At 41.9% G+C, this 26360-nt stretch overlaps 2 protein-coding genes and 1 pseudogene across 4 annotated transcripts in view; 1 reads left to right on the forward strand and 2 right to left on the reverse strand.

Annotated features, from left to right (window-relative positions):
• Positions 1 to 456: 456 nt before the first annotated feature.
• LOC124037696 (chromatin assembly factor 1 subunit A-like) lies at positions 457 to 20138 on the reverse strand. 2 transcript variants are annotated; one of them, XM_046352667.1, is made up of 18 exons: positions 20039 to 20138; positions 19166 to 19356; positions 18934 to 19026; positions 13805 to 13855; positions 12670 to 13286; positions 12488 to 12544; positions 12114 to 12358; positions 11895 to 11955; positions 11702 to 11773; positions 11376 to 11593; positions 8587 to 8758; positions 8291 to 8371; positions 7557 to 7661; positions 6920 to 7175; positions 2826 to 2964; positions 1386 to 1698; positions 1203 to 1284; positions 457 to 1076 (listed from the first exon to the last, which is right to left on the reverse strand). In XM_046352667.1, the coding sequence occupies exons 3-18, from the start codon at positions 18998 to 19000 to the stop codon at positions 1066 to 1068; spliced, it is 2547 nt and encodes an 848-aa protein (XP_046208623.1). In that variant the 5' UTR covers positions 19001 to 19026; positions 19166 to 19356; positions 20039 to 20138; the 3' UTR covers positions 457 to 1065. The 2 variants fall into 2 exon arrangements, with proteins under 2 accessions (XP_046208623.1, XP_046208622.1); XM_046352666.1 differs by lacking the exon at positions 20039 to 20138 and having other exon boundaries at positions 18934 to 19255.
• Positions 20139 to 20587: 449 nt separating this feature from the next.
• LOC124037699 lies at positions 20588 to 24598 on the forward strand (annotated as a pseudogene).
• Positions 24554 to 26360, reverse strand: part of si:ch211-129c21.1 (uncharacterized protein LOC563087 homolog) — a 29952-nt gene continuing 28145 nt past the window's right edge. For both annotated transcript variants that reach the window (XM_046352668.1, XM_046352669.1), the window contains exon 15: positions 24554 to 26318. In XM_046352668.1, coding sequence (XP_046208624.1) covers positions 25579 to 26318 — 740 coding nt within the window. In that variant the 3' untranslated portion in view covers positions 24554 to 25578. The remainder of the gene's footprint in view (positions 26319 to 26360) is intronic.

Consider the following 26360-nt stretch of genomic DNA (forward strand, 5'->3'; position numbering starts at 1 on the left):
AGATGATCGCCGCATGTGTGGTTCCCACCGTGAAGCATGGAGGAGGTGTGATGGTACTGACACTGTCAGTGATTTATTTAGAATTCAAGGCACACTTAACCAGCATGGTTACCACAGCATTCTGGAGCGATTCACCATCCCATCTGGTTTACGCCGAGTGGGAATATCATTTGTTAATCAACAAGACAATGATCCAACACACCGCCAGGCTGTGTAAGGGCTATTTGACCAAAAAGCAGAGTGATGGAGTGCTGCATCAGACGACCTCATTCCACCCATCTCAATTTGGTTGAGTTGAACTGCAGAGTGAAGGAAAAGCAGCTAACAAGTGCTCAGTATGTGGGAACCCCTTCAAGACTGTTGGAAAAGCACTCATGAAGCTGGTTGATAAAATGCCAAAAGTGTGCAAAGCTATTATCAAGGCAACGGGTGGCTACTTTGAAGAATCTCAAATAACATTTTGAATTGGTTTTCTACATGATTCCATATGTGATATCCAAACTGTAAAAATAGTAAAAATAAAGAAAAATCTTTAAATGAGTAGGTGTCTCAACTTTTGACTGGTACTGTATATATGTATTAAAAGGAGGACACATGGGCCAGCACACGGCAACTACTAGAACGGCCACCCAATCTACCATAGTAGCAGAGTCTTGACTGTCTGAGCCACCTTCCACTCCTCACCAAGCAAAGACATCCATATAAACATGTCTGACACTCCAACTGAACCAAGTAACAAAATGGTTGAGCATTGGACTAAAATAAACCATGTCCTAATAAGTTTCTCAGTCAGACACTTTCATTTTTACATGCAGATGTCTGGTACTTAGAGGAGCAGAGTGGGAAGTAATACTGTGTGGGTGGCATGTGTGCCACTACAGAATGTTATCTTGATTGAAGACCTGATTCTATTTGACACTGGGTACACACCCCCAGAGTCAGGGGGCAGTTCTTAGGTGGTGGCCGAGGTGGGAATGGGCCGGAGCAGGGGGAGATCAGTCGTATCAGAGGGGGGGTCACCTCAATTTTTTCTGTGTGCTCATTCTCTGTGGGGGAGGTATCCTTTCAGGAAGATCCTGCAGGGGAAGACATATTTAGTGTCACTGACAATACCTCCCTTCTTACTTATATCTAGGGAAACCAAATACAACGTGTCCTTCAGGGCCAAACAATCTGTCAGGAAAGTTATTTTGAGGTCTCACCTTTCTGTGTACGGATTATGACGCAGTCTGTTTCATCCTCATCCTCCTCTGTGTCTGCCTGGAATCCATCCATCTCATGAGCCTGGAACAAAGGAGTGCTCATGAAAATCTGATACACAGTCGTCTTAGCAATAGGATCTGAGCAAAAGGACTTCATATGCATAGTTTATCAGACTGTCATACCTGCTCAGGGTCGGCAGCCTTCTTCATGAACTTGGTGATGGACATGCTGCCGGCACTCTTCCTTTTGTTGGAGGAGGGTGTGGTGGAGGTCTGTGGGGTGGTTGGGGAGTTGCCCTGTGAGCCTGTGGCCGCCGAGGCTTCTTCACGGGACACATGGGCCCCAGAGGTGAGGTAGTTCCACTGGCCGGGCACAGGGAGAGCCTCCTGGCTGAAGCGAGCCAGGACCTCTGTGTGTATGTACCAGCAGCAGCGTCTGTAGGCCGAGCGCTTCTCATACATGGCATTTCCCTTGATAAGGCGCTTCAGACGGATCCTAGGGCAAAAGAAGACCATCTCAGTTAAGAAAAAGAATTAAGCTTTTATATAGCATTTGCACTTGCAATAAGGCCCGCGGGGGTGTGGTACAGTGCATTCGGAAAGTATTCAGACCCCTTGACCTTTTCGACTTTGTTACGTTACAGCCTTATTTTAAAATGGATTAAATTGCCCCCCCAAATCTACACACAATACCCCATAATGACAAATCAAAAACAGGCTAAGAATGTTTACAAATTTAAATGTATAAAACCCCCAGAAAGATCACATTTACATAAGTATTTAGACCCTTTACACAGTACTTTGTTGAAGCACCTTTGGCAGCAATAAAAGCCTTTAGTCATCTTGGGTATTTGGAGAGTTTCTCCCATTCTTCTCTGCAGATCCTCTCAAGCTCTGTCAGGTTGGATGGGGAGCGTCACTGCACAGCTATTTTCAGGTCTCTCCAGCGATGTTTGATCAGGCTCATTTCCGGGCTCTGGCTGAGCCACTCAAGGACATTCAGATACTTGGGTTCACGGTCACCTCCCTAACCCAAGCCCCCCCGATTGCTCAGTTTGGCAGGGTGGCCAATCTTGGAAACAGGATGCACCCGAGCTCAATTTCAAGTCTCATAGCAAAGGGTCTAAATACTTACGTAAATAAGTATATACATTTGTCAAATATTACAAAAACCTGTTTTCGCTTTGTAATTGTGAGTTATTGTGTGTAGATTGATGAGAAAGTTTTTATTTAATACATTTTAGAGTGAGGCTGTAACATCAAAGGGTCTCAATACTTTCAATGCACTGTATATGGCCATATACCACAGCTAAGGGCTAATCTTAAGCACAACGCAACGTGGAGTGCCTGGATACAGCCCTTAGCCGTGGTAAATTGGCCATATATTACAAACCCCAGAGGTGCCTTATTGCTATTATAAACTGGTTACCAACATAATTAAAGAAGTAAAAAGAAATGTTGTCATACCCATGGAATACGGTCTGATATACATACCATGGTTGTTTGCCAAATCAGCATTCAGGGCTTGAACCACCCAGTTTATAATATGAGTTTAATAGTGACCATATATGATTTACTCATTATGTAAACTAGCTAATGTTTAGTAAATCAGGTTTAAATTACCTGGTGGGAATGTCTCCCAAGTTCTGGGGGCTGGAAATAGTAGAGGTCAATTTCTGGCGACAAAACTCCTGGAACTCTGTGATGATCACCTTATTGCTGTTCACATTTCCATGGAGCAGTGGCAGCAACTGGGACAACACTGAAGATATGGTAGGGGAAATGGGAAGGTGTTTGAAAACACATTCTACATCTAGACCTATTCATACAAAGTTTGGCCAAAATGCTGCATCCAATATGATCATATACTCCCGCAGGCTGCTACAGAGCAACTCGGGTCAGCCATAAAGACCTGCTGTTCACTGTTCACAATTACTTGTTGTCACAGTAAATACTGAGTGGCTCAGACGCAGCATATAAAGCTTGTCTGAAAACGATACAGATCTTTGATTGTCTCTAGTTTAGACTAGAGTCTAGTCTCCCTTGCAGTCTGGACAGCAATCAATGACTGAAGCAAGCACAAGGTGAATTACAGGGGAGCCACGGGGCTTAGCTCCCCCGAATGAGACATGAGCTCTCCAAAAGTTAACAAAAGTCCAACTTTGGGGGACTTAAACAAAGATAGAGTAGTACTGACGCATTGTCAATTTACTCTTTTGAAGTTGATGTGCTTATCTGAAGCCTTTGTGTTCATGTGTATAAAATTGCGTCGGCTGATTTTATTGCGTCGGCTGATTGCAATGAAGTTCATTGCAATGAACATTGTAGTCTAGTAAGTTGACCATGTGTTATGGTGACAATACCTCCCACTATTTCTGGAACAATCCTGTATGTCAAATCAAATTGTGTTAGTCACATGCGCAGAATAAAACGGTGAAATGAAATGCTTACTTACGAGCCCCTAACCAACAGTGCAGTTTCACAAAAATATGGATAAAATATGGATAAGAATAAGAGATACAAGTAACAAGCCATTAAAGAGCAGCAGCAAAAAATAATATATACATGGGGGGGGGGCACTGGCCAGTTGAGGTAGCATGTACATGTAGGTAGAGTTATCAAAGTGACCATGTATAGATGACAACAGAGAGTGGCAGTGGTGTGCAGAGGGGAGGGGCAATGCAAATAGTATAGTCTGGGTAGCCATTTGATTAGAGGTTCAAGAGTCTTATGGCTTGGGGGTAGAAGCTGTTTAGAAGCCTCTTGGACCTTGATAGAGGAAAATATGTTTGAAATGACTAATTATGTATACATTCCAATCAGAAACTGACTAGTCCAAATGCTATAATGTACTGTCCCTCTTGCTCCCTTTCACAATTGTATATAATGTAGTCAGGAAGTTAAGTAACAATGAAGGTCTGTTCTTTAAGTTCATTCAGTTGTACAAATCTCCAGGTGGTGGGAACGGGCCATCTCCAAAATGGTCGGGAATGTTGATTTATGCTGACTGGCCTTGACTTCGTGCTGATAACGCGGAGGCTTGAGAATTAGAGGGGCCCTCTGTTTGTGAAACGGAACGTTTGGAAAACGCTGACGTCATTTTCAGTTTATAACCTGTGTTAATGTGTGTGAGCATTCAGTACTCATCAAGAATAAATGCTGAACTTGTTTTTTAAGACTGGTCTCTTACTAATTCATGCAAATGATAAACTTACAACTTATCATGAATTAGAAATGAGTGCGAATTAAATTGGTTTTGGCAATAAAACATAAGGGAATTTAAAATTCCTCTATCAGACCTAGACTTGGCACTTCGGTACCGCTTGCCGTGCGGTAGCAGAGAGAACAGTCTATGACTAGGGTGGCTGGAGTCTGACAATTTTAAGGGCTTTCTGCCTTCCTCTGACACCGCCTGGTATTTCAGCCCCTTTTCAGGTTTACTGACCCATTTACAACAAAATGTACATTTGTACCGTATTTTAGACTTCACATTAATTTGATCAGAATTGACATTCATTGCATTCCAATTATTCTTTTTTTGCATTCATTATGATAACATCTGGTGAGGTTAAACACTACAACTGTTGAAAGATCTGATATTCTGCACAATGCAACTGAAAAAAGACAAGACGTAAGCCTGTGTCATATTTGGATAAAAGCGTCTGCTAAATGGCATATATTATTATTATTATTATATCGTCAACCAATCACCAATTTGGTTCAATTCTGCACGGCACAATTCCAACTAAATTGTCTGAGAGCACAGTAAATGGTTTACAACTGAGAGCTACACATTTAAGTAAATAGACTAAATATTAGAAAAATATATACAGTAATTTAGCAAACCCGTGTAGCTCTCCATGCTCATGTTTTAGGCTCAAGTAATTGCATACAGACAGAGCTCATAATCATTAAGCACATTTTCTGCTACTTCACTCAATCCAGTTTTGAAAAATCTCCCTTCGTAACCATTTACATTTTCCTGATGACAAACAGGTACCGTAATTTCCGGACTATAAGCCGCTACTTTATTCCCACACTTTGAACCTCGCGGTTTATACAATGACGGGGCTAATTTATGGATTTTTCCCGCTTTCACAAGATTCATGCCGCCAGAAAAACTGAGCACCGTCACATAATGTGACATAAATCGAGCGCGCTCAAACTTCCCATCATTCTGATTACGGTAGTATTTTTGTCACCCTCATCATGGCAAAGACGCAGAGAAATGCATACGATGCAGCTTTCAAGTTGAAGGCGATCGATCTGGCTGTTGGAAAAGGAAATAGAGCTGCTGCATGGGAGCTTGGCCTTAATGAGTCGATTATAAGACTTTGTAAACAGCAGCGTGAGGAACTGACTCAGTGCAAAAAGACAACAAACCTTTCAGAGGGAAGAAAAGCAGATGGCCCAAAGTATTTGCAGCCACTCGACATCAGTGTAAATCGTGCATTTAAGGTGGCGCTCCGTGTTCAGTGGGAGGCTTGGATGACAAGTGGGGAGAAATCCTTCACTAAAACAGGCCGCATGCGAAGAGCAACTTATGGTCAAGTCTGCCAGTGGGTCCTGACAGTGTGGAGCATTGTCAAAAAATCCACTATCATCAACGGTTTTCGAAAGGCTGGACTGCTGCGTGTTGAAGGGGCAGCATGAGCTCAGCGGGGTATTTGCCTCCGGATGAAAGTGACGAGAGCGACAATGAAAACGATCCAACATCGGATGAAGCAATTCTGAGGCTATTCAACTCCGACACCGAAGGAGATGACTTCAGTGGTTTCAGTGCACAGGAGGAAGAAGATAGTGACCAATGACTTTACTGGTAGGCTACTGTTTAATTTTTGTTACAAGCCGTGTTTCGTTTAAAGGCTGTGTAAAGTTCATTTGTTTCAATTTACCGGTAGGCGCCTGCGGCTTATAGACATGTGCGGCTTATTTATGTACAAAATACATATTTTTTAATAATTCAGTGGGTGCAGTTTATATTCGGGTGCGCTTAATAGTCCAGCAATTACGGTATGTTTTCTTGGCGAAACATAACTCGATTTTTATAAAAACAACCACATTGGCATATGTGGTCTCTCTTTTCTTCAACTCCACACATGAGGCAAATAGTTGGTGTTTGATTTAGCTCGTTCTCGATGCGGCATGAGTGCAGATAAATCGAATGTTAGTCTTGGGTGTTAAGTCCATCTCCACAATCAAAACACAGATTTTTGTGTAAATATAAGTGCATGCTTGCTAAAGGCACAGGTCATTACAGTTTGGCCACTCAGAGCTACTCTGAAAAATCAGACAATAGTGACACTATTCAAACAACACATGGCTCAACCAAATTACTCATTTACATTATTCTGTAAGAACTCAGATAAGCATCAAAGACAAACACAGTCACAGGTTTTCCATCCAAACCATGAACTACATTTCATCCCGCTTCAGTCAGTCAATGACTCAGATGATCACTACCACTTAACGGTGGCAAGACTAAGGCTGAGGTCGAAAGGGACATGAATATTGGAGAGAGCCTAGTGTTTAAGGGCGTTGGACCAGTAACCTAAAGTTTGCTGGTTCAAATCCCTATGCCAACTAAGCAAAAACAATCTACCGATGTGCCCTTGAGCAAGGCACTTAAACCTAAATGCTCCTGTCTCTCGAATTGACAACACACACAATGAACTCTGTATATCTGCATGTTCCCCCAGACATAAGAATGTACTCACGCTGCTCATCTTCTTGTAGTTTCTGTTGTAGTTTCTGTGCGTAGTCCTCTGGGGTGGTGGGCTCCGGCTTTGGCAGGGGTTCTACCAGGCACACAGCGAATTGCTGGAATAGCTCCAGAGGAGGACCTTCTCCCTCCCATACACAGCCTCTCACCACCTCCTCCAGCACCTTCACCTTCTTCTTGGCCATCAGCTCGTCCCACTCCCGGGCTTTCAGCTTCTGACGAACCTTCTGCTTCTCTGGGTCGCCACCCTCCTGGAATCACGTCACAGAGATAGGAGCAATTAAGGTGAGTGCTCAACATACACTGTTCAACTGACGACCGCAGTCAGCCTGCAGCACCTGACCCAAGGAGTCACTAGAGTGCGATGAACCAAGCCCCACCAAACCCTCCCCGACACTGGGCCAATTGTGCGCAACCCTAAGGGACTTCTGATCACGGCTGGTTGTGACACAGTCCGGGATCGAACCCAAGTCTATAATGACACCTTAGACCGCTGCGCCACTCGGGAGGCCCACTGTAAAGCACTAAGTACTTACATTATATCCATTATTAGTCATACCAGACCACCGGAAAAGAACAGTAAAGAAAATGAATGAGGCATGTATACGGATTGTAGGGGCAATTTAACCTACCTCTTCCTCCTCCAATGCCCCCTCGCCATCTGATAGGTAACCATGGGGTACAAAGAAACCATCCTCATCGTCATCGTCATTTTCACCTCCCTCATCATTATCCTCCTGCAAAAACAAGAGTCTGTTTAGTCAGGGATAGGCAACATTGATTGGGGTGGGGGCAGCAGTGGGTCTGTGTACCCACAAACATCCCCCCAACCTTGTGAGCAAAATATTTTAACGGCCCACCTAATTGACAGCCAAGATATATTTTTTTTCTAGGTTTATCATCTCCTGAAATTCTACACATTTTGCCATGGGGTGGAAAAAAAGACTGCAATTTTATAACTCATTTCATGCAATTCTACACATTTTGCCATAGAGTGGAGGCAATTGTTAGCATTTTTTTTTTTACATGATAACTGATGATCAATGGACCCCACCCCAGTTGGTATTTCAACCATACACATTTAGATAGCTAACTTAACAATACATGTAAAAAAAAATGGCTGACATGGGCTAATTAAGTGACTGCTGACTCAAACAAATTTCAAAATTGCACCATGTGTATTCAAACTCTTAACAGTAAGTTGAGACCGACAGAGTCCGCCCCCCCTCAAAACAAAGTTGCCTCCCCCTTTAGATCCTCACAACCAGCAGTAACGATTCAGCTACAACAATAAGCAAATATTGATATCAAACAGAACAGCAGAGCATCAAAAGCTGTGACAGAAGAGTATTGACGAGAGACCTACCCCTTCACTATGTGACAGGGACTCTCCTGGCTCCTCCTCCTCCCACTCCTCATCACTGTCTACTTCATAATCCAACAGGACCTAGTGAGAACACACAAACTTTAGTCATACATAGAAACCCGTCAAACATGGAAGTCACAGTGCAACGGATATCACCCCCAGAACACATTCTTCACTCATGGCACCACTTGACAAATTGGATATGGCAGGGTTAGTGAGAGCAATATGTCAGAAACTAAGATGTAAAGAAGTGAAAGGCTTCAAGGATCATGGTCAGAGAATGAGGGAAGTCTTACCTTGTCCTGTCTGAGAGGGTAACGTGGGGAGATGTGGGGGCTCTTTTTACTCCACGTGCCCCAGTAGGCAGGCCGGTAGTTCTCACGGAACTGAAGGAGCTTCATGCGGCCGTAGCGCTGCCGGTCAGGCACACCGTCCGGTTTAGGCCCCTTAACTATCACCATACACTCCCTATGCAGAGAACAGAGGGGCCAAAGACTATAGGAGTGTACATACACTGAACAAAAATATAAAATCGCAACATGTAACGATTTCAGAGACTATACGGAATAAGTCCATTTAAGGAAATCAGTCAATTGGAAAATTAATTGGGCCATAATCTATGAATTTCACATTACTGACAATACAGATATGAATCTGTTGGTCACATCCTTTAAAAAGGTAGGGGCGTGGATCAGAGAACCTGTCAGCATCTGGTGTAACCATTATTTCCCTCATGCAGCGCAACACATCTCCTTTGCATAAAGTTGATCAGACTGATAGTGGCCTGTGAAATGTTGCCCCATTCCTCTTCAATGGCTGTGCAAAGTTGCTGAATAATGTCGGGAACTGGAACACGCTGTCGTACATCTCGATCCAGAGCATCCCAAACATACTCAATGGGTGACATGTCTGGTGAGTATGCAGGCCATGGAAGAACTGGGCCATTTTCAGCTTCCAGTAATTGTGTACAGATCCTTGCGACATGGGGCCGTGCATTACCATGTTGAAAAACGAGGTGATGGCAGTGGATGAATGGCACGACAATGGACCTCAGGATCTAGTCACGGTATCTGTGCATTCAAATTGCCATCAATAAAATGCAATTGTGTTTGTTGTCCGTAGCTAATGCCTTCCCATACCATATAACCACATCATGGTGCATTCTGTTCACAACGTTGACATCAGCAAACCCCTCACCCACACGACGCCGTACACGCTGCCTGTCATCTGCCCTGTACGATTGAAACCGGGATTAATCCATGAAGAGCACACTTCTCCAGTGTCACAGTGGCCATTGAAGGTGAACATGTGTCCACTGAAGTCGGTTACGACGCTAAACTGCAGTCAGGTCAAGACCCTGGTGCTCGCAGATGAGCATCCCTGAGACAGTTTATGCAGAAATTCCTTGGATGTGCAAATCCACAGTTTCATCAGCTGTCCGGGTGGCTGGTCTGAAGATCCCACAGGCAGGTGACTCGCCCAAAACATCGGTGGCATTGTATTGTGTGACAAAACTGCACCCTTTAGAGTAGAGGTCGACAGATTAATTAGGGCCGATTTCAGGTTTTCATAACAATCGGTAATCGGTATTTTTGGACACCGATTTGCAGTTTTTTTTTTTTTTTTACACCTTTATTTAACTAGGCAAGTCAGTTAAGAACACATTCTTAGTTTCAATGACGGCCTAGAAACAGTGGGTTAACTGCCTTGTTCAGGGACAGAACGACAGATGTTTACCTTGTCAGCTCAGGGATTCGTTTTTGCAACCTTCCGGTTACTAGTCCAACTCTAACCACCTGCCTTACATTGCACTCCACGGGGAACCTGCGTGGCAGGCTGACTACCTGTTACGTGAGGGCAACAAGAAGCCAAGTTAAGTTGCTAGCTAGCATTAAACTTATCTTAACATAATCACAAGTTAAACTAGTAATATCATCAACCATGTGTAGTTATCTAGCGTGTCCTGCTTTGCATATAATCGATGCGGTGCCTGTTAATTTCTCATTGAATCACAGCCTACTTCGACAAACGGGTGATGATTTAACAAGCGCATTTGACCTAACCATAAACATCAATGCCTAGCCAGTCTCCAGATCTCAACACCATAGAAAATCTTTGGAGGGAGTTAAAAGTCTGCGTTGCCCAGCAACAGCCCCAAAACATCACTGCTCTAGAGGAGATCTGCATGGAGGAATGGGCCAAAATACCAGCAACAGTGTGTGAAAACCTTGTGAAGACTTACAGAAAACGTTTGACCTCTGTCATTGCCAACAAAGGGAACATAACAAAGTATTGAGATAAACTTTTTTTATTGATCAAATAATTAATTTCCCACCATAATTTGCAAATAAATTCATTTAAAAATTCTACAATGTGATTTTCTGGATTTCCCCCCCTCATTTTGTCTGTCATAGTTGAAGTGTACCTATGATGAAAATCACAGGCCTCTCATATTTTTAAGTGGGAGAACTTGCACAAAATAGGTGGCTGACTAAATACTTTTTTGCCCCACTGTATTTGAGGCTAAATTGATTTTATTAATGTATTATATTAAGTTAAAAATAAGTGTTCATTCAGTATTGTTGCAATTGTCATTATTACACATACATGTTTTTATTTTTATTTAATTTATTTTTAAATCGGCATCGGCTTTATTTGGTCCTCCAATAACCGGTATCGGCGTTGAAAAATCATAATCGGTCGACCGCTTATTGTCCCCAGCACAAGACGCACCTGTGTAATGATAGTGCTGTTTAATCAGCTTGTTGATATGCCTCACCCTTCATGTGGATGGATTATTTGATCTTGCTCAAACAGGGAGGTAAACACATTTGTGCACAAAATGAGAGAAATAAGGTTTTTGTGCATATATAACATTTCTGAGATATTTTTTTCAGCTCGTGAAACCAACACTTTACATGTTGCCTTTGTGTATTTTTTTAAATGTAGAAACAGCCTCTTTACCGTAGGAAATCACAGATTCCTTGTCATTTCACAAAATGTCAAGAGTTCAGCAATTCAAAGCACCCATTGTTGCCATCATGGCCACGCAACAATTATGATTTTTAGGGTGTGATGGTCTCACCTCATAGAGTCTGTGCTTCTGGGCTTGGTTGGGCCTGATCTGCGGGGCTCATTTCTGGTCCAGTCCCTCAGGCCGTGCAGGCTTCCATCAGGCTTAGCCAGGTACCGGTCCAGTTCATCCAGGACTGCCTCCTCACACTGGACCCGTGTCAGCGGCGCCAGACCCATGTGCTCCTTTATCTCAAATGGAGCAAACTTTCCACAGGCAGACACAAGGGTCTGAGGTGGGAGGGACAGAAGGAAGGAAAGTTACAGATAAAATTAACATGCCACTATTTTATGATTAAGATTTTGTTTTCTTTTTCAATCCAATCAGAGTCATCTTACCTTTGTGGCCTGCTGAGGAGTCTTCGGTTTCTGTAGGAATCTTGTTATCTCTGCTTTCTCTGCTTTGAGCCTCTGAATAGAACATTTTCAGATGTATTATCAGGTCGGTTACAATGACATGGCAATTGTCAACCGTCAAATGTCAGACATTACACTCCAGTTTAAAAAATAGAAACATCCCTTATCAACTCACATCCTTCTCTTCTTTCAACCGTTTCTCCTCCTCTTTCTTTCTCTTGCCTTCAAGTTTTGCCCTGGGGGAAATTATATCACGTTTAATTCAATTGCAAGGCTTACATTTGCTTTAATAAAAAAAAACATTCAATCAAATGTTTCCAGTCAAGTCAATATAAAAGTAACAAGACATTTCAGATCTGTAGCTCTAGGTGGTTTTCGATCAAGCAACACTCACTCTTGCTTTGATTTGCGATGCTCCTCTTTCGCTCTTAATTTCTCTGCTTTTTCCTTTTCCTCTTTTTCTTTTCTCTCTCTTTTTTCACACTCTTCTTTCTCCCTTTTCTCCTTTCTTTCCCTTTCTCTCTCCTCTTTCAGTTTGCGAGCCTCCTCTTTTTTCTTCTCTTTAACCGCTTTAGCCTCCTCCCGCTGCCGCTCTCTCTCTTGGAGCTGGTGTAGCCTTTCCGCTTGCTCCTGCGAACTCTATGAAGAGAGAAAATAAACTCAGCTTCAGATAAGTATTTTGATGTAGATATTTAAATAGTAATTGGGATGCAAAATTATGCCACTTAGCAGTGAAATACAGAAGTAATCTATCACAGCTCATTATACCTTTATAGAGAGTCTTTTCACTGTTTTCTGCTCTATTTTAGGGGTGGAATGTGGCTCCTGGAAAGAGAGAAGGTAACATAGACCCGTATTAATTTAAAAGCTTTCTGCTGTGTACATTTACACAAAGATCCCTGATGAGACATTGAATGATTATTGAATCTGATTTGCGAGTCGGTACTCACCGTGACAGTACGATTGTTCTCCGTCTTGACAGCCTCTGGGGAGCTCTCGGCCGCTGACAGAGAGCTGGTGGATGAAGGAGACAGCATGGACCCATTCCCATGACTGGACATATCAGGGTTGACAAACTCTTCCTCTATGTCAGATCCCTGTGTTGTATCTAGCTGTGAGATTGATGCAGTGTCCTCCCCTTCCTGCTCCTCCTCCCCATCCCGTTCATCCCCCACCTTGCAGTCTAAATGCCCTGTTTTGGCAGTGTGGTCTGTTTTGGTGGCCGTTACAGCACTCAGGGTTTTGCTTTGGTGGTTGTTTTTTGTGGGAGGACACAGGGCAGAAATGGGTGTTGCAGGTTGCTGTTTTAGAGGGTAAGTTGAATTGAAGTCCTCAGTGAGAACAACTATTATTTTGGCAGGGGATGTTTGGCTGCTGTGACTCATGAATCCATCCAGGGGTCCGCGGCCGTTAACCAATGCTGGTCCGTGATGCATGGGTAGCGGGGAAATTTCAGATTCATTCTCCCCATCTGAGAGCCCAGGCTCTGGGCAGGGAAGGGCACGAGTTCTTTTGGGTTCACTGGTCTCTTTGGGCTCTGGGTTCAGACGCTTAAATGGAAGGCGGGCTGAGGAGAAAATACCATTTATTATCACCGATTTTCAAGTTGGACTAAGTCCAATTTATCTTTAAAAGTATTTGGGAAAACAATGAGAGCAAAGACACTAAATTAAATAATTGTAATATAATTTACTAAATTAGAATCTCTGAATATATATTTTTTAATAGTTTGATAGCATTATGTTATTATGTATCATTCTCCTTTGGCAAAATAAAAGAATCTAATTGTTTATTTTACCAGGTTAGTCTCATTGAGATTAAAAATCTATTATACAAGAGAGACCTGGCCAAAATAGCAGCACACAACATTTCAGCCACAATTACAACTTAAAACACAAAGTACTACAGTTTAAAAACATACATTTCCAAGATTTGGCATCACCTTTGACCTTTTTAAACATGTTGGCTGTATCTAGTACTAGTATCTATTGCCAGGTAAAGGGAAGTTGTGGCATCGGTCGAGCAGAAATCTGGCAAATAGTATATGGAGGTAATATGCATTCAAAACACCTGAGGTTCACTTACCCTGAACAAGCTTCTTATTGGCATTGCTGGGTTTGACTTTGCCATCCATACCTGTAATCAAAACAATGTTAGGGAGATAAGATGACAACAATCCCACAAGCAATCCTTCAGTCCTCAAACAGACTGTTTTTCAATACAGAAATATTTCCAGTTGCAAACAAGTTGCGTCACGTTAATTGCTGCACAACGGTCACTGGAACAAAGAATTATGTGCAGTACCTTCATATGTTCAAACCACACAAACAGTCACAACACTGTATGACTTAAACACTAACTGCTTTATCCCCCCCACTCAATTGTATTGATGCTATAGGCTAGTCCTTAGTTTGCTCATATGGTTAGTTTAACAAATACATCCAGGTTATTTAAGGAATTAAATAATAAATACATGTCAGTCAATTAGGAAACGGCTAAGTTAGACTTGGCACTTACTTATCAAGTAAATGGACTACCACTTCAATTCAAGTATAATGTTAAATCAAATGTGACTCGTTTCAGGAAACTAGGCATATCATCGCAAGTCACGACTTCACAGGAAAGGCATTTGAACATTTATTGATTTTATTATTATCAAAATGTGTTTTTTTTTTTGGCAGAAATGCCTTCTGGAAGATTTGAACTTTCATGTGCCTTAATAACAAACCTGTATGCCATCTGTAAATGCAAATAAAGTTGTTAAAGTACGGGTCTAGTTGGTTTAGCCACATAAAAAGACAGCAACCTTCTCGCTAGCCATGATCGGCTGAGATAATGAATGGGCCGGACATGCCGAGTTGGTCTGCCGTGTAGCATCTTCTGTCTATAAAATGAGCTGCTCATTATGTGTAGATAACTGCAGTAGAAAGGAATTTTTTTTCAAAAGATATAACATTAGCGATGGAGAACAGCAAATGAGCTGCTAATGCTCTCAACAACATTGCTGCCCTGAATTTATCAGGCGCTATCGACAAAGGGCAGAGGGAAATATTTGTGATGGGACTACTTTCAGGAGGACGATCGTACCATGCTGACTCTCTGACTGAAAATGAATCAGACGATTAGGAAATCCCTGATTTAGGTAAAAAACATTTTCATCAAAGACATTGTAGTCTTCTGATGACAGTGATGGAGAGGAAAAGTTGAGAGTTTTGAAATCAGTGAAATGTTTGGTAGAATCAGAGAATGATTAGAGAATGAATCAGATAGATTAATATAATTCTGTCATTTGTTTGCAAATGCAGAGGGAGTCGTTATTAAGAGAACACAGAAGGCTGTTGTAGAAAACACTCGTCTTTGGATTACATCTTCAAACTAAGGGTAACCATGGCATCTGTAACAGAGGGAGAAATATCAGATGATTCTTATGGCATTGCAGTGTGAACCAGAGTGACTTGATAACGGGCCAAGCAAGCGAGCTGTACAAACAAAAACAGAAACGACACAGGACGTCTTACTTAAGGAAAGGGGTTGCAGTCTGCCGTGAAGCATTCATCGATGTATACGGGTAAGAGTCTAGCTACAGTTTCAGATACTATACGTTTCAAATTTTGTCCGAATGTTAAAGCTTACTGTTAGCTGGCTAGATGAAGTTAGGTGGCTGGCTTGCTAGCTAGCAAACATTAGCATTAAGTGTATGATCTGTGTAGTAATATTATCTCAGAAAGCAATTTGCCTTGCTAGTTATAGCCTAATGTTAGTGTCATCAGCACTATCTGCAGTGCCTCTATGGACATTCACATGACTCTCCTAACACACACGCCATACATTGCTGCTACTATCTATTTTTTTATCCTGCTGCTCAGCCACTTTACCCCTGATTGTATACATATAACTACCTCATCTTTCACCAGTATCACTGATAATGTTATTGATGTTTTTGTGCATACGGTATATTATTTTGTTCTTTCTCTACTGGCATTGACCCTTTTTTCCCCTCCTTTATATTGACACTATCTTTTTTTGATATCACTACAATGCAAGTAACCATTACACTGTGCTGTAATGACCAGCTGGCCGGTGTGTTTACGGACATATTCAATCAATCCCTATACCAGTCTGCTGTTCCCACATGCTTCAAGAGGGCCACCATTGTTCCTGTTCCCAAGAAAGCTAAGGTAACTGAGCTAAACGACTACCGCCCCGTAGCACTCACTTCCGTCATCATGAAGTGCTTTGAGAGACTAGTCAAGGACCATATCACCTCCACCCTACCTGACACCCTAGACCCACTCCAATTTGCTTACCGCCCAAATAGGTCCACAGACGATGCAATCTCAACCACACTGCACACTGCCCTAACCCACCTGGACAAGAGGAATACCTATGTGAGAATGCTGTTCATCGACTACAGCTCGGCATTCAACACCATAGTACCCTCCAAGCTCGTCATCAAGCTCGAGACCCTGGGTCTCGACCCCGCCCTGTGCAACTGGGTACTGGACTTCCTGACGGGCCGCCCCCAGGTGGTGAGGGTAGGCAACAACATCTCCTCCCCGCTGATCCTCAACACGGGGGCCCCACAAGGGTGCGTTCTGAGCCCTCTCCTGTACTCCCTGTTCACCCACGACTGCGTGGCCACGCACGCCTCCAACTCAATCATCAAGTTTGCGGACGACACAACAGTGGTAGGCTTGATTACCAACAACGACGAGACGGCCTACAGGGAGGAGGTGAGGGCCCTCGGAGTGTGGTGTCAGGAAAATAACCTCACACTCAACGTCAACAAAACTAAGGAGATGATTGTGGACTTCAGGAAACAGCAGAGGGAACACCCCCTATCCACATCGATGGAACAGTAGTGGAGAGGGTAGCTAGTTTTAAGTTCCTCGGCATACACATCACAGACAAACTGAATTGGTCCACTCACACTGACAGCGTCGTGAAGAAGGCGCAGCAGCGCCTATTCAACCTCAGGAGGCTGAAGAAATTCGGCTTGTCACCAAAAGCACTCACAAACTTCTACAGATGCACAATCGAGAGCATCCTGGCGGGCTGTATCACCGCCTGGTACGGCAACTGCTCCGCCCTCAACCGTAAGGCTCTCCAGAGGGTAGTGAGGACTGCACAACGCATCACCGGGGGCAAACTACCTGCCCTCCAGGACACCTACACCACCCGTTGTTACAGGAAGGCCATAAAGATCATCAAGGACATCAACCACCCGAACCACTGCCTGTTCACCCCGCTATCATCCAGAAGGCGAGGTCAGTACAGGTGCATCAAAGCTGGGACCGAGAGACTGAAAAACAGCTTCTATCTCAAGGCCATCAGACTGTTAAACAGCCACCACTAACATTGAGTGGCTGCTGCCAACACACTGTCATTGACACTGACCCAACTCCAGCCATTTTAATAATGGGAATTGATGGGAAATGATGTAAATATATCACTAGCCACTTTAAACAATGCTACCTTATATAATGTTACTTACCCTACATTATTCATCTCATATGCATATGTATATACTGTACTCTACATCATCGACTGCATCCTTATGTAACACATGTATCACTAGCCACTTTAACTATGCCACTTTGTTTACTTTGTCTACACACTCATCTCATATGTATATACTGTACTCGATACCATCTACTGTATGCTGCTCTGTACCATCACTCATTCATATATCCTTATGTACATGTTCCTTATCCCCTTACACTGTGTATAAGACAGTAGTTTTGGAATTGTTAGTTAGATTACTTGTTGGTTATCACTGCATTGTCGGAACTAGAAGCACAAGCATTTCGCTACACTCGCATTAACATCTGCTAACCATGTGTATGTGACAAATAAAATTTGATTTGATTTTGATTTGATTAACACCTTCTGTAGAGACCCATCCACTTAACAAGATGTGTTTGGGGGTTATAGCACTTCTTTCACATAACCCAAACTAAAGAGCTCTCCAGTAGGTTTACCAAAACATTTAAGTAACATTTTCTCAAAAGGTGGGGTTTATCAACTTTCAAAGCAGAATTACTTTCCCATTGTTTCTCATATGCAGTGTATGATATACAATTGTGTAGCTCTGAGTCTCTACTTTTATCCAATGTAAAAAAACACAATTTCATTTTGCTACATAATACCGAATCAAGTCGGTGGATCACAAATAAAAAAACCTAGGAGAGGATGGCACAAGTCATCTGGCTAAGTAAAGCGAGGTGTTTGCTTTTCTCTCCCGCCATTCGGTGAATATAAGCCAAGTGTAAAAGCCCGGCTGTGGCTACACTCACAGCTCTAACGGTGGTGAGAACAGGGTTAGCCTCAAAGTAAATTAAACAAATTCCGTTTGTTAAAGTAACCCAAACAAGCTTATTGTTGGCATTGCTAGGTTTGATTGCCACCCATACCTGTAACCAAAACAAAGTGAGGGAGATAAGATGACAATCCCACAACCACCCCCCCTCATCACTCATAGCTAACGTTAGATGGACTTTTTTTTACAATGCACTTTTACTTTATGAGTAAATGCAGCAGTACAATGCCCATTAAATGAACCATTGTCAATGGTTCTAGCTGTCGAGCGGGCAGTGTTGTAACTCAATGTCTAATCGAAATTATAGTTTCCGACTAACGTTAACTGTTATCAACAAGCTGATGAGCAAAACCACCAATACACTGTTCAATCATTTCGGTGCACATTAGCTTGCTAGCTAACGTTAGTTAGCTGAAGGCCATGGGCAAGCAGCAGGCTACAAGGTTGACACCAACTGGCTGATGAATAGTTAACTATAAAGAATAACGTTAGCTAACTAAGTTACAGTAAAGTTAGATTCATTTCAGAAAATATTGATCATATAGTTAGCTATGCAAGCTAGGTGAACTTCAAGCGTACATAAACCCACATTTTACACTTCACTACATACTTGGAAATGTTGTGAGGGGTTGGCTAATAAAAACGTTAATTCGCTAACGTTAGCTATATACTATAACAGTTAACGTTAGTGTTCTGTACAGTAACTAACTTAGTAGTTAACCTTACTGTCGTGTTAACTAACGTTAGCTAGTTATAGTAGCTAGATAACGTATTAAGGCAGAAGTTTGTGTTGACTATGTGGCCATAGGCAAACTGAAAGATAAATAATCATTTAAAAGTATATAACTAAATTCCAAAAACATTTGAAACGTTAAAATATAAATATCATCGCTACCTCTCCTCCGTGGAGTGGATGCTAAATGCCCGTCCACGGATGGATCTTCCGCCGCCAGCATCACCATCCGAAACTTCCCTCACTTTTGATATCCTTGTGCGGAAAACAGTGGCAATATAACAAAACCATATGATGTCGCAATATTGACAGGTCTTCCAGAGTAACACTGTTATTCTGCAAAATATAATATACAATTGACTGAGTTTTACTATTTTTAAGACTAAGTAGCTACATGTTACTCTTTCCGTATCTCACACACGATCCCTTTGGAACTCTTTGCTGCCTCGCGCTTGTCATCAGTCAGATTTGGCGGGAGTATGTCGCTCTCCTCAGAATACTTTGCTGATTGGCCAGAACTCTTCTTCGTCGGTGGGGTTTCACGGAGATTTGGATCCAATATTTCTGGAGCATTGTCGCCACCAACTGTATGGGGTGACAAAAGGAAACCCGATACGATTAAGTAGAGTTAACTAAAACAAAACAAAAATAACTTCACAAAAACGAACTTCCACTCCTACAAACTTCAAGAACTCCCTCCCACCAATTTGTCGTAAACAACATTAGCATGAGTAACAATAGTGGAATCTGTTTGATATTGTTTGGCAGAATAAATCACATTATTTAAAAAGGAGTGTATTATGTAATACTCAAGATAAGGGAGGTATCTGCTAATTACTTCACACTGGAAGAAGTTAAGCTACACTAAAGCGACCCTTAAGAAACATGAAGTTTACATAACTAAATATACTTTGAAAAAGTAGTTCAAAACATCCAAACTACTTTTTGTGAAAAATGATCACACGTAAATCTGAAATGTCATAGACTACAAATTGCAAAAACAGATCACTATGGGCTGTGTAATTATCCTATTAAACACTATAACTATGTTTCAAGTGAGAATTAGGCAGATCTGATGCTGAAAAGGACAGGAAATTCTTGCCAACTTAACCATATTTTATATTATTTTAGCTAAATAAGTAGTGTGTAGTTCCAATTGTTAGCTACACCACTATGTAATAACTTTTTTGCTAACTACTGAAAACACTCCAAAGATTTGAATTAAGTTCAACTACCAACAAGCTAAAGCAAAATGAAATGAACTTACTAGTTGAACTACATGTAGTTCACTACTTTTCAGTGATACCCACAGAACACAATTTCCAAATGTTTACACATCTATTATCTTCTTAGCTCTTATTGTGGGACTGAATTTGGAAAATCACCACCCCAGTCAGTCTATGGATTGTGCACCCATGAAATGGAGTATCAGCCTACTCAGTGACAGCCACAGAACATAACTATGTGGAGTTTAAACAAATATTAGGACTTTGACTGTGGGATGTCACCGTTACAGTCAGCATATTGTGTGCATTGAACATAATACTGCACTGTACAGCCTGACAAGATAATTAATTGTCATAAAATAGCTGTTCTCCTGTGCGGGACAAGAATCATCCCTCTCTGTAGCATAGATGGCGCTGGCATTGTAGTCACACGTCTCCTGTCTACGCCCTCTATCGTTTACGGGATCTGTAGTTTAACAATCGAAAAATTGTATTCCAATTTGTCTTTCTGTGACCTTTGTAGAACTACCACTCCCTCAATGCATTGCTGATGCTTCCACGGAAATTGAGTCTTAGTTGACGACGCATCCCCAACCGAGCTGGAGTAAACGGTTTTCAGGTAGGTGCTAGAAAAACAAGAAACTACGTTAATATATGTATTTATTTAATATTGAATCAGCTAACAAATATATACCTGTATCAACTCATCAGCTGACCTTTCTGTGACAATTCGCTAACAAACCATTATCAAAGATTTGTATAACTATCTGTCCCATCACTGTAACGTTGCTAGCCGTTAGCTAATAGGTGTAGCTATCTAGCTAACATTACTGTAGTCAGGCATTTTATTTCACGTGGGGTCAATTTTTTTCTCCGAAAAACATAACTAGCTTTCTTCTGTTTTACAAAGTGGTTAAGGGTAGGCTTATCTTTTAAACGGGGGTTATCATATACAGTCATTGGTTTATCACGAGTTTACTAGAAAATGATCGGTACATCCTAGCATACCCAGATCTCATTTATTGCATGTCAATTTTGTCATTATCTTGATATAATTTTGTTGTTGATTAGATGTGAATCCTACTGCAAGTTCCCATATAAATATTGTTACTTTGAATGTTTGAGATGTAAAGTATGCCAATTATTTGTGTTATGTTGCAGGAAAGGACACAGGATTTCATGATGACAGATTTGTATCTAAATATTTTGCAATTGATGTCTTTAAGTAAACAATTCAATTATGTTCGTAATGAAACATAACATGTACCTGCAACAAGTAATGCATGCTCATGAGATCATAAGTGACACCATTTTTTAAATTAAATTAGCCATGACATACTCTTAGTTCAATTATTGATTGTAGTAGACATAAGGATCAACTAATAACACTGAACACTTTCAATATTGTGCATTAACATTTTGTCAGGTTCCTAAGAGTCCTAAAATGTCACCGTATTCCATTTTTCGTTGTGAAACTTCTGCACTGACATCCCGTTCTCCCACATGTAATAATCTGTTTCCTGTTTTCAGAGCGGGTCAACAACTTTCCCCCACTGCCTCAGTTCCTGAGAATCAAGCCCTGCTTTTATCAGAATGGAGGAGGAGATCCCAGCCCCGCACCGACAGCTGGTACGCCGGGTCTACAACCTCTGGATGTGTGAGTTACACCAAAGACATTTGAGTTACATAGTCCTACTGTGGGAACTGGGCAGTAACTTCATTCCAAGCTGAGAGAATGGCTGGGTTTGAGAGTATCAAACCCGCAATGTACACTACATGGCCTAAAGTGTGTGGATACCTGCTCTTCGAAAATCTCATTCCAAAATCATGGGCATTAATATGGAGTTGGTCCCCCTTTTGCTGCTATAACAGCCTCCACTCTTCTGGGAAGGCTTTCTACTAGATGTTGGAACATTGCTGCGGAGACTTGCTTCGATTCAGCAACAAGGCAATAGGGAGGTCAGGCACTGATGTTGGACGATTAGGCCTGGCTCACAGTCGGCTTTCCAATTCATCCCAAAGTTGTTAGATGGGGTTGAGTTCAGGGCCCTGTGCAGGTTTTTCACACCACTCGCATCAAAACACTACTCCAGACAATGCTTGGCATTGCGCATGGTGATCTTAGGCTTGTGTGCGGCTGCTTGGCCATGGAAACCCATTTCATGAAGCTTCCACTAAACAGTTATAGTGCTACATTGTGACTGACTGATCTACAAATAATAATGAGTCGTTATTTATGACGACGGGTGATTTATAGATCTTCAGTCAGTTGGCAGTTGCCAGCATTCAGTTTGATGCTCTCGAGCGAGGCCAATTTTACATTTTTCTTCCTGTCTCTCTCATTCTGTAGTGTATTCAGTCACACTGTGAACGTGGTGTCATGCATAGCTTGGTGGGCAGGAGGGGGAAGTGGAGCCAATTTTGGCCTTTCCCTTCTCTGGCTTCTCCTCTTCAGTCTGTGCAGCTACACCTGCTGGTTTAGACCTCTCTACAAGGCCTTCCGGTAAGGTCCATTCAACAAACATTAATGCGAACATCCATAATTTTGCACTCCAAATACCTTTTCTTAACTGACTCCATATCTCCCTTTCTCTTTCCTAGGGCTGACAGTTCTTTCAACTTCATGGCCTTCTTCTTCATCTTCTTTCTGCAGTGTGTTCTAGCATTCAGACGGTGGGCTTCTCTGGTTGGGGTGCTTGGTGAGTAGAAATATTTAATCAGTCTGGAAGGCACTGTTTATGACTGGCTGCTATCTGAATGGCTTGTCAATTATTTCACCTCAAGAATATAGAAAAATCTTCACAGCTTAGCAATAAAGATCCTGTAGATTATCAATCACCTTCATTTTACTCACTGCATTGTGTCATGCTATGATTGGTGAAAAACTCAAGTTTGTAATTCATGCCATTAACAAATACTAACCCCACTGCTCCATCACGGAGGTACCTCTAAAGTGGTTGGATCGCGACAGTGCTGTTTTTCAGAAACAACGTGGGTTCTGCTGTAGTCATGCTATTCTCGGCTCTGCTCTTCACTCTAGTGACTGTGTTAATGGAACTGATTCTCATCAGGGTGAGTCCAACAAACACACCTGAAAAATGCACAAGCACATGGAAACACACATACAAGTAAAAATACTCAGCCATTTTGACAATACACTCATTGTAGGCAGATAAAGAGAATAAACTAGCATGACTGGTTGGTTTGTCTGCTCTGTTCCCATCAGGTTCATAGGCTGTACCGTGGTGGAGGGGGCAGCTTTGAGCGTGCACAGGAAGAGTGGACCACTGGACTCTGGAAGAGCGCTCCCGTGAGAGAGGCCGGCTTCAATGCTGTCACTGAAACTGGCCCAAGCCTTCCCCAATACCCTGCTGATGTGCCAAGCTACCCTGACAATGGCCCCTGGTGATACCCTAAGTGGACTCTAGATGGAGACAGAGCACTTTCTCCATGGCAGGCAGGCTGGATGAACACTTGTCCAGCACACCATACTAGTACAATCTCACTTTTAACAATATGAAATGCAGAGCTGGAATTTTAAGAGAATCAGCTGATTTTATTCAGCAGTACTTTAAGATTGATAGAGGCTACTATTATACTGTTTATCTTTTGAGGGAAAAGCATATCATCCTTATTGTTGAAAATATTTGATGGATATTCAAAATATGATCCATTCCATTGCACCTGTTTACATTTAGTATGTTCCACAATATGAATCTGATCCTTCAAGTAAATAGGTATCTTCTAAAATGGTTCATGTACCGTAGATACAATGAGACTAAGAAAATTGCTACGTCAAAGGCTTGTGCCTTATCTTTAAAATATGAGACAAAAGAAGCAAGGTGATTCCAAAGTTGTCTTTGGATTCATTTTGGCAGCCATATTCAGTGATCAATTCTTGCCAATTCAAGTTATGACTGTACTCCATGAAATCAACTTAGCTTTGATGCTACTGGACATAAATGAAGGATCAGGGTTCTCCTCTTGCAGCTGGAGATATGGGAGTTTATATAGTGCATGATTTTTATTTATTTATCACTGTACCAAGTGTTTCTGGTTTATACCTTCTTGATCTGCTTTTGCCTTGTTTCTGAAAACTAAACCCGCCTTAATCGTACTTGCATGTAGAAAATGGTTTGCCTGACTGTCGCCTTAAGTACTGCTACATGTTTCAGTGTAACTGAGCCAATGAGACATTTGCCACTGTATTGCTTGAAGACTTCTCCAAGGAATACTGTATCCTTCTCATTCAACCAGAGCCTTTTTCTCCCCCTCACTCATCCTTTGTGGTGCACTGAGCTATTTTTTTCTTGTTTGCTTTTGGTGGTCAGTGCCCTGTTGTGGCAGCACTCTTTAATGCTGCATCACAACTCGTTCCAGACTGGAGCCTTGTTTACAATAGGTCTGGGAGAGCAGCAGCCACTGAGTATACAACTGATATATATTTCATATTCAAGTGTCCCTCTCCAGGGTAAACTGCCATGAGGTTTATGCAGATTTTTTTTTAGATTGTCTAATGCTTGTCATACTGAGAATATATTCTTAAATGCATCAAATGTGTTGCTGCAGTGACAAACCTAATAAATATATTTCAGACCTGACTGTGGTGTTATTCAGCTTTTTCATCGACAATTATCATGTTTTAGTGTATCCTTTCCAATAATATACAGTACAAAACTCCATACCCATACATGACAATGGCTGGCTGGGACAACAGCCCACCATATTTGTCCATCATTGTATAATAGAAAAAAATGTTCCAGTGAAATAAGTGACATTACATCAGTTGCTAGAGTATCCAACACTTAAATAAACCCCTTGATATTATTGTTACATGGAGATGACAGCAGAATTCCCACCGGTCAGATTAACTAAATCATGTGTTGGAATCTAATGAGAAATGAAAACAACTTCAACTTCTTGACTGGTGAAGTAATGATAAAATTCCTAATAGCAATGACCAAAATGAAAGCTCTGGTTTTGACAATATGAACTGTAGATTGAGTTACGATAATGATAGCTGCCTTTAACTCAACATTGATCTCTAAATTATTTTACATGAAATGTGAAGAAACAGTGTAATGACAAAGTGCTGCTGGTGAAAAAGAAGAGAAAACATGTTGCTATAATTCAGTTGGTTCTTAGAGACATTTTAAACAACACCTAAGTCAAGAGTGTTCAATTTGTATTTGGTCCATGGCTGTTTTGATCTACTTAAAAGGTTTGGAGTAATCATTACTGGTCCGTAGAATGAAATGCTTAGAATATTTGTAGATCTTAACTATGTACAACACATTAGTATTATGGTCTTATTTACTTTAGATATCACATCCTGGTTATGACGTAATTACATTAATACAAATAAATATTTGGAATATACATGAAAATACAAAATATTTAACAAAGGGATGTAAAATGTATTCTCCTTATGCAATGACTAAACAAAATAAATTCAATCTAGGGAGTTGTAGTGGTGGGAAAATGTTAAGGACAATTCCAAAACAAGTTCAGTGTACAGAGCTTGTCATTGCGCTAGTGTCTTAAATCAGCTGCCTGGTGAGAGAGCAGTGAACACTGATGGTCAGATCTCTGACTCATCATCAATGTACCCCAAACCATCCACAGTGGAAATATTGCTTCCAGGAGAGAAGTGGTGTTCCCCATTCCCTTTGAAGGCTATGATAGCATTTTGATTCTTGTTAGCACTGTGACTGGGTGTAGGTCCCAGCAGCTTGAACTCTGAAGTTATATTGTTTTGAATTTGCATGTAGTCATCCGACGGCTTTTTCACCTGCCCAGCGCTTGAGTTCTCTGAGAATCTGTTTCTAAAGCATCCTTTATACAGACTCCAGGCTACTAGACCAACCAGCATCAGAGAGAGGAGCGCCACCACCACCTGCAGGCCTACCACCCTGCCGTCTTCACACTGTGACTCAGGGGGGGGAAGGGGATCCAAAGCCTTTGGCCTCTCTGTTACCTCCAGGAGCTCTGGTAATGGGGTACTGTGACTATGGGGGGACTCGGTCATCGTCTCACTCTCCTCCTCTAGGTTAGTGTGGGGCAACAGTTGATAGACTGCCATTGTCCTGGTGTACGGTCGGCTGTTCACCTGCTCAACAGACTCACAGGTGTACTGGCCGGTGTTGGCGGCAGAGGCATTGAGGATGAGGATACCCCCATTGTAGATGTAGTACTTGGTATCAGACAGCAGCAGTTGCCCTGAGAAGAGCCACTGTACCTGTGCCAGGTTGGAGTCAGGCTGGCACGGCAGCTTGATGTTGTTGCCAGGAACTAAGGTGTAGTTCTCTGGCTTCATCGTCTCTGCAATACACACACAAACAAAGTAAGTAGTAACTACAGTTG

This window comes from Oncorhynchus gorbuscha, linkage group LG06 (genome assembly GCF_021184085.1).
Source record: "Oncorhynchus gorbuscha isolate QuinsamMale2020 ecotype Even-year linkage group LG06, OgorEven_v1.0, whole genome shotgun sequence".
Classification (NCBI taxonomy): Eukaryota; Metazoa; Chordata; class Actinopteri; order Salmoniformes; family Salmonidae; genus Oncorhynchus; species Oncorhynchus gorbuscha.

Bases quoted from the DNA above. Each gene is read 5' to 3' on its own strand.
- LOC124037696 (XM_046352667.1), bottom strand. From the start codon at position 19,000: ATGGTGATGCTGGCGGCGGAAGATCCATCCGTGGACGGGCATTTAGCA. The intron at 8,759-11,375 runs GTGAGACCATCA...TTCTCTGCATAG, and splicing joins AGAAGCACAGACTCTATGAG to GGAGTGTATGGTGATAGTTA. The intron at 1,699-2,825 runs GTAATTTAAACC...CTTTTGCCCTAG, and splicing joins TTGGGAGACATTCCCACCAG to GATCCGTCTGAAGCGCCTTA.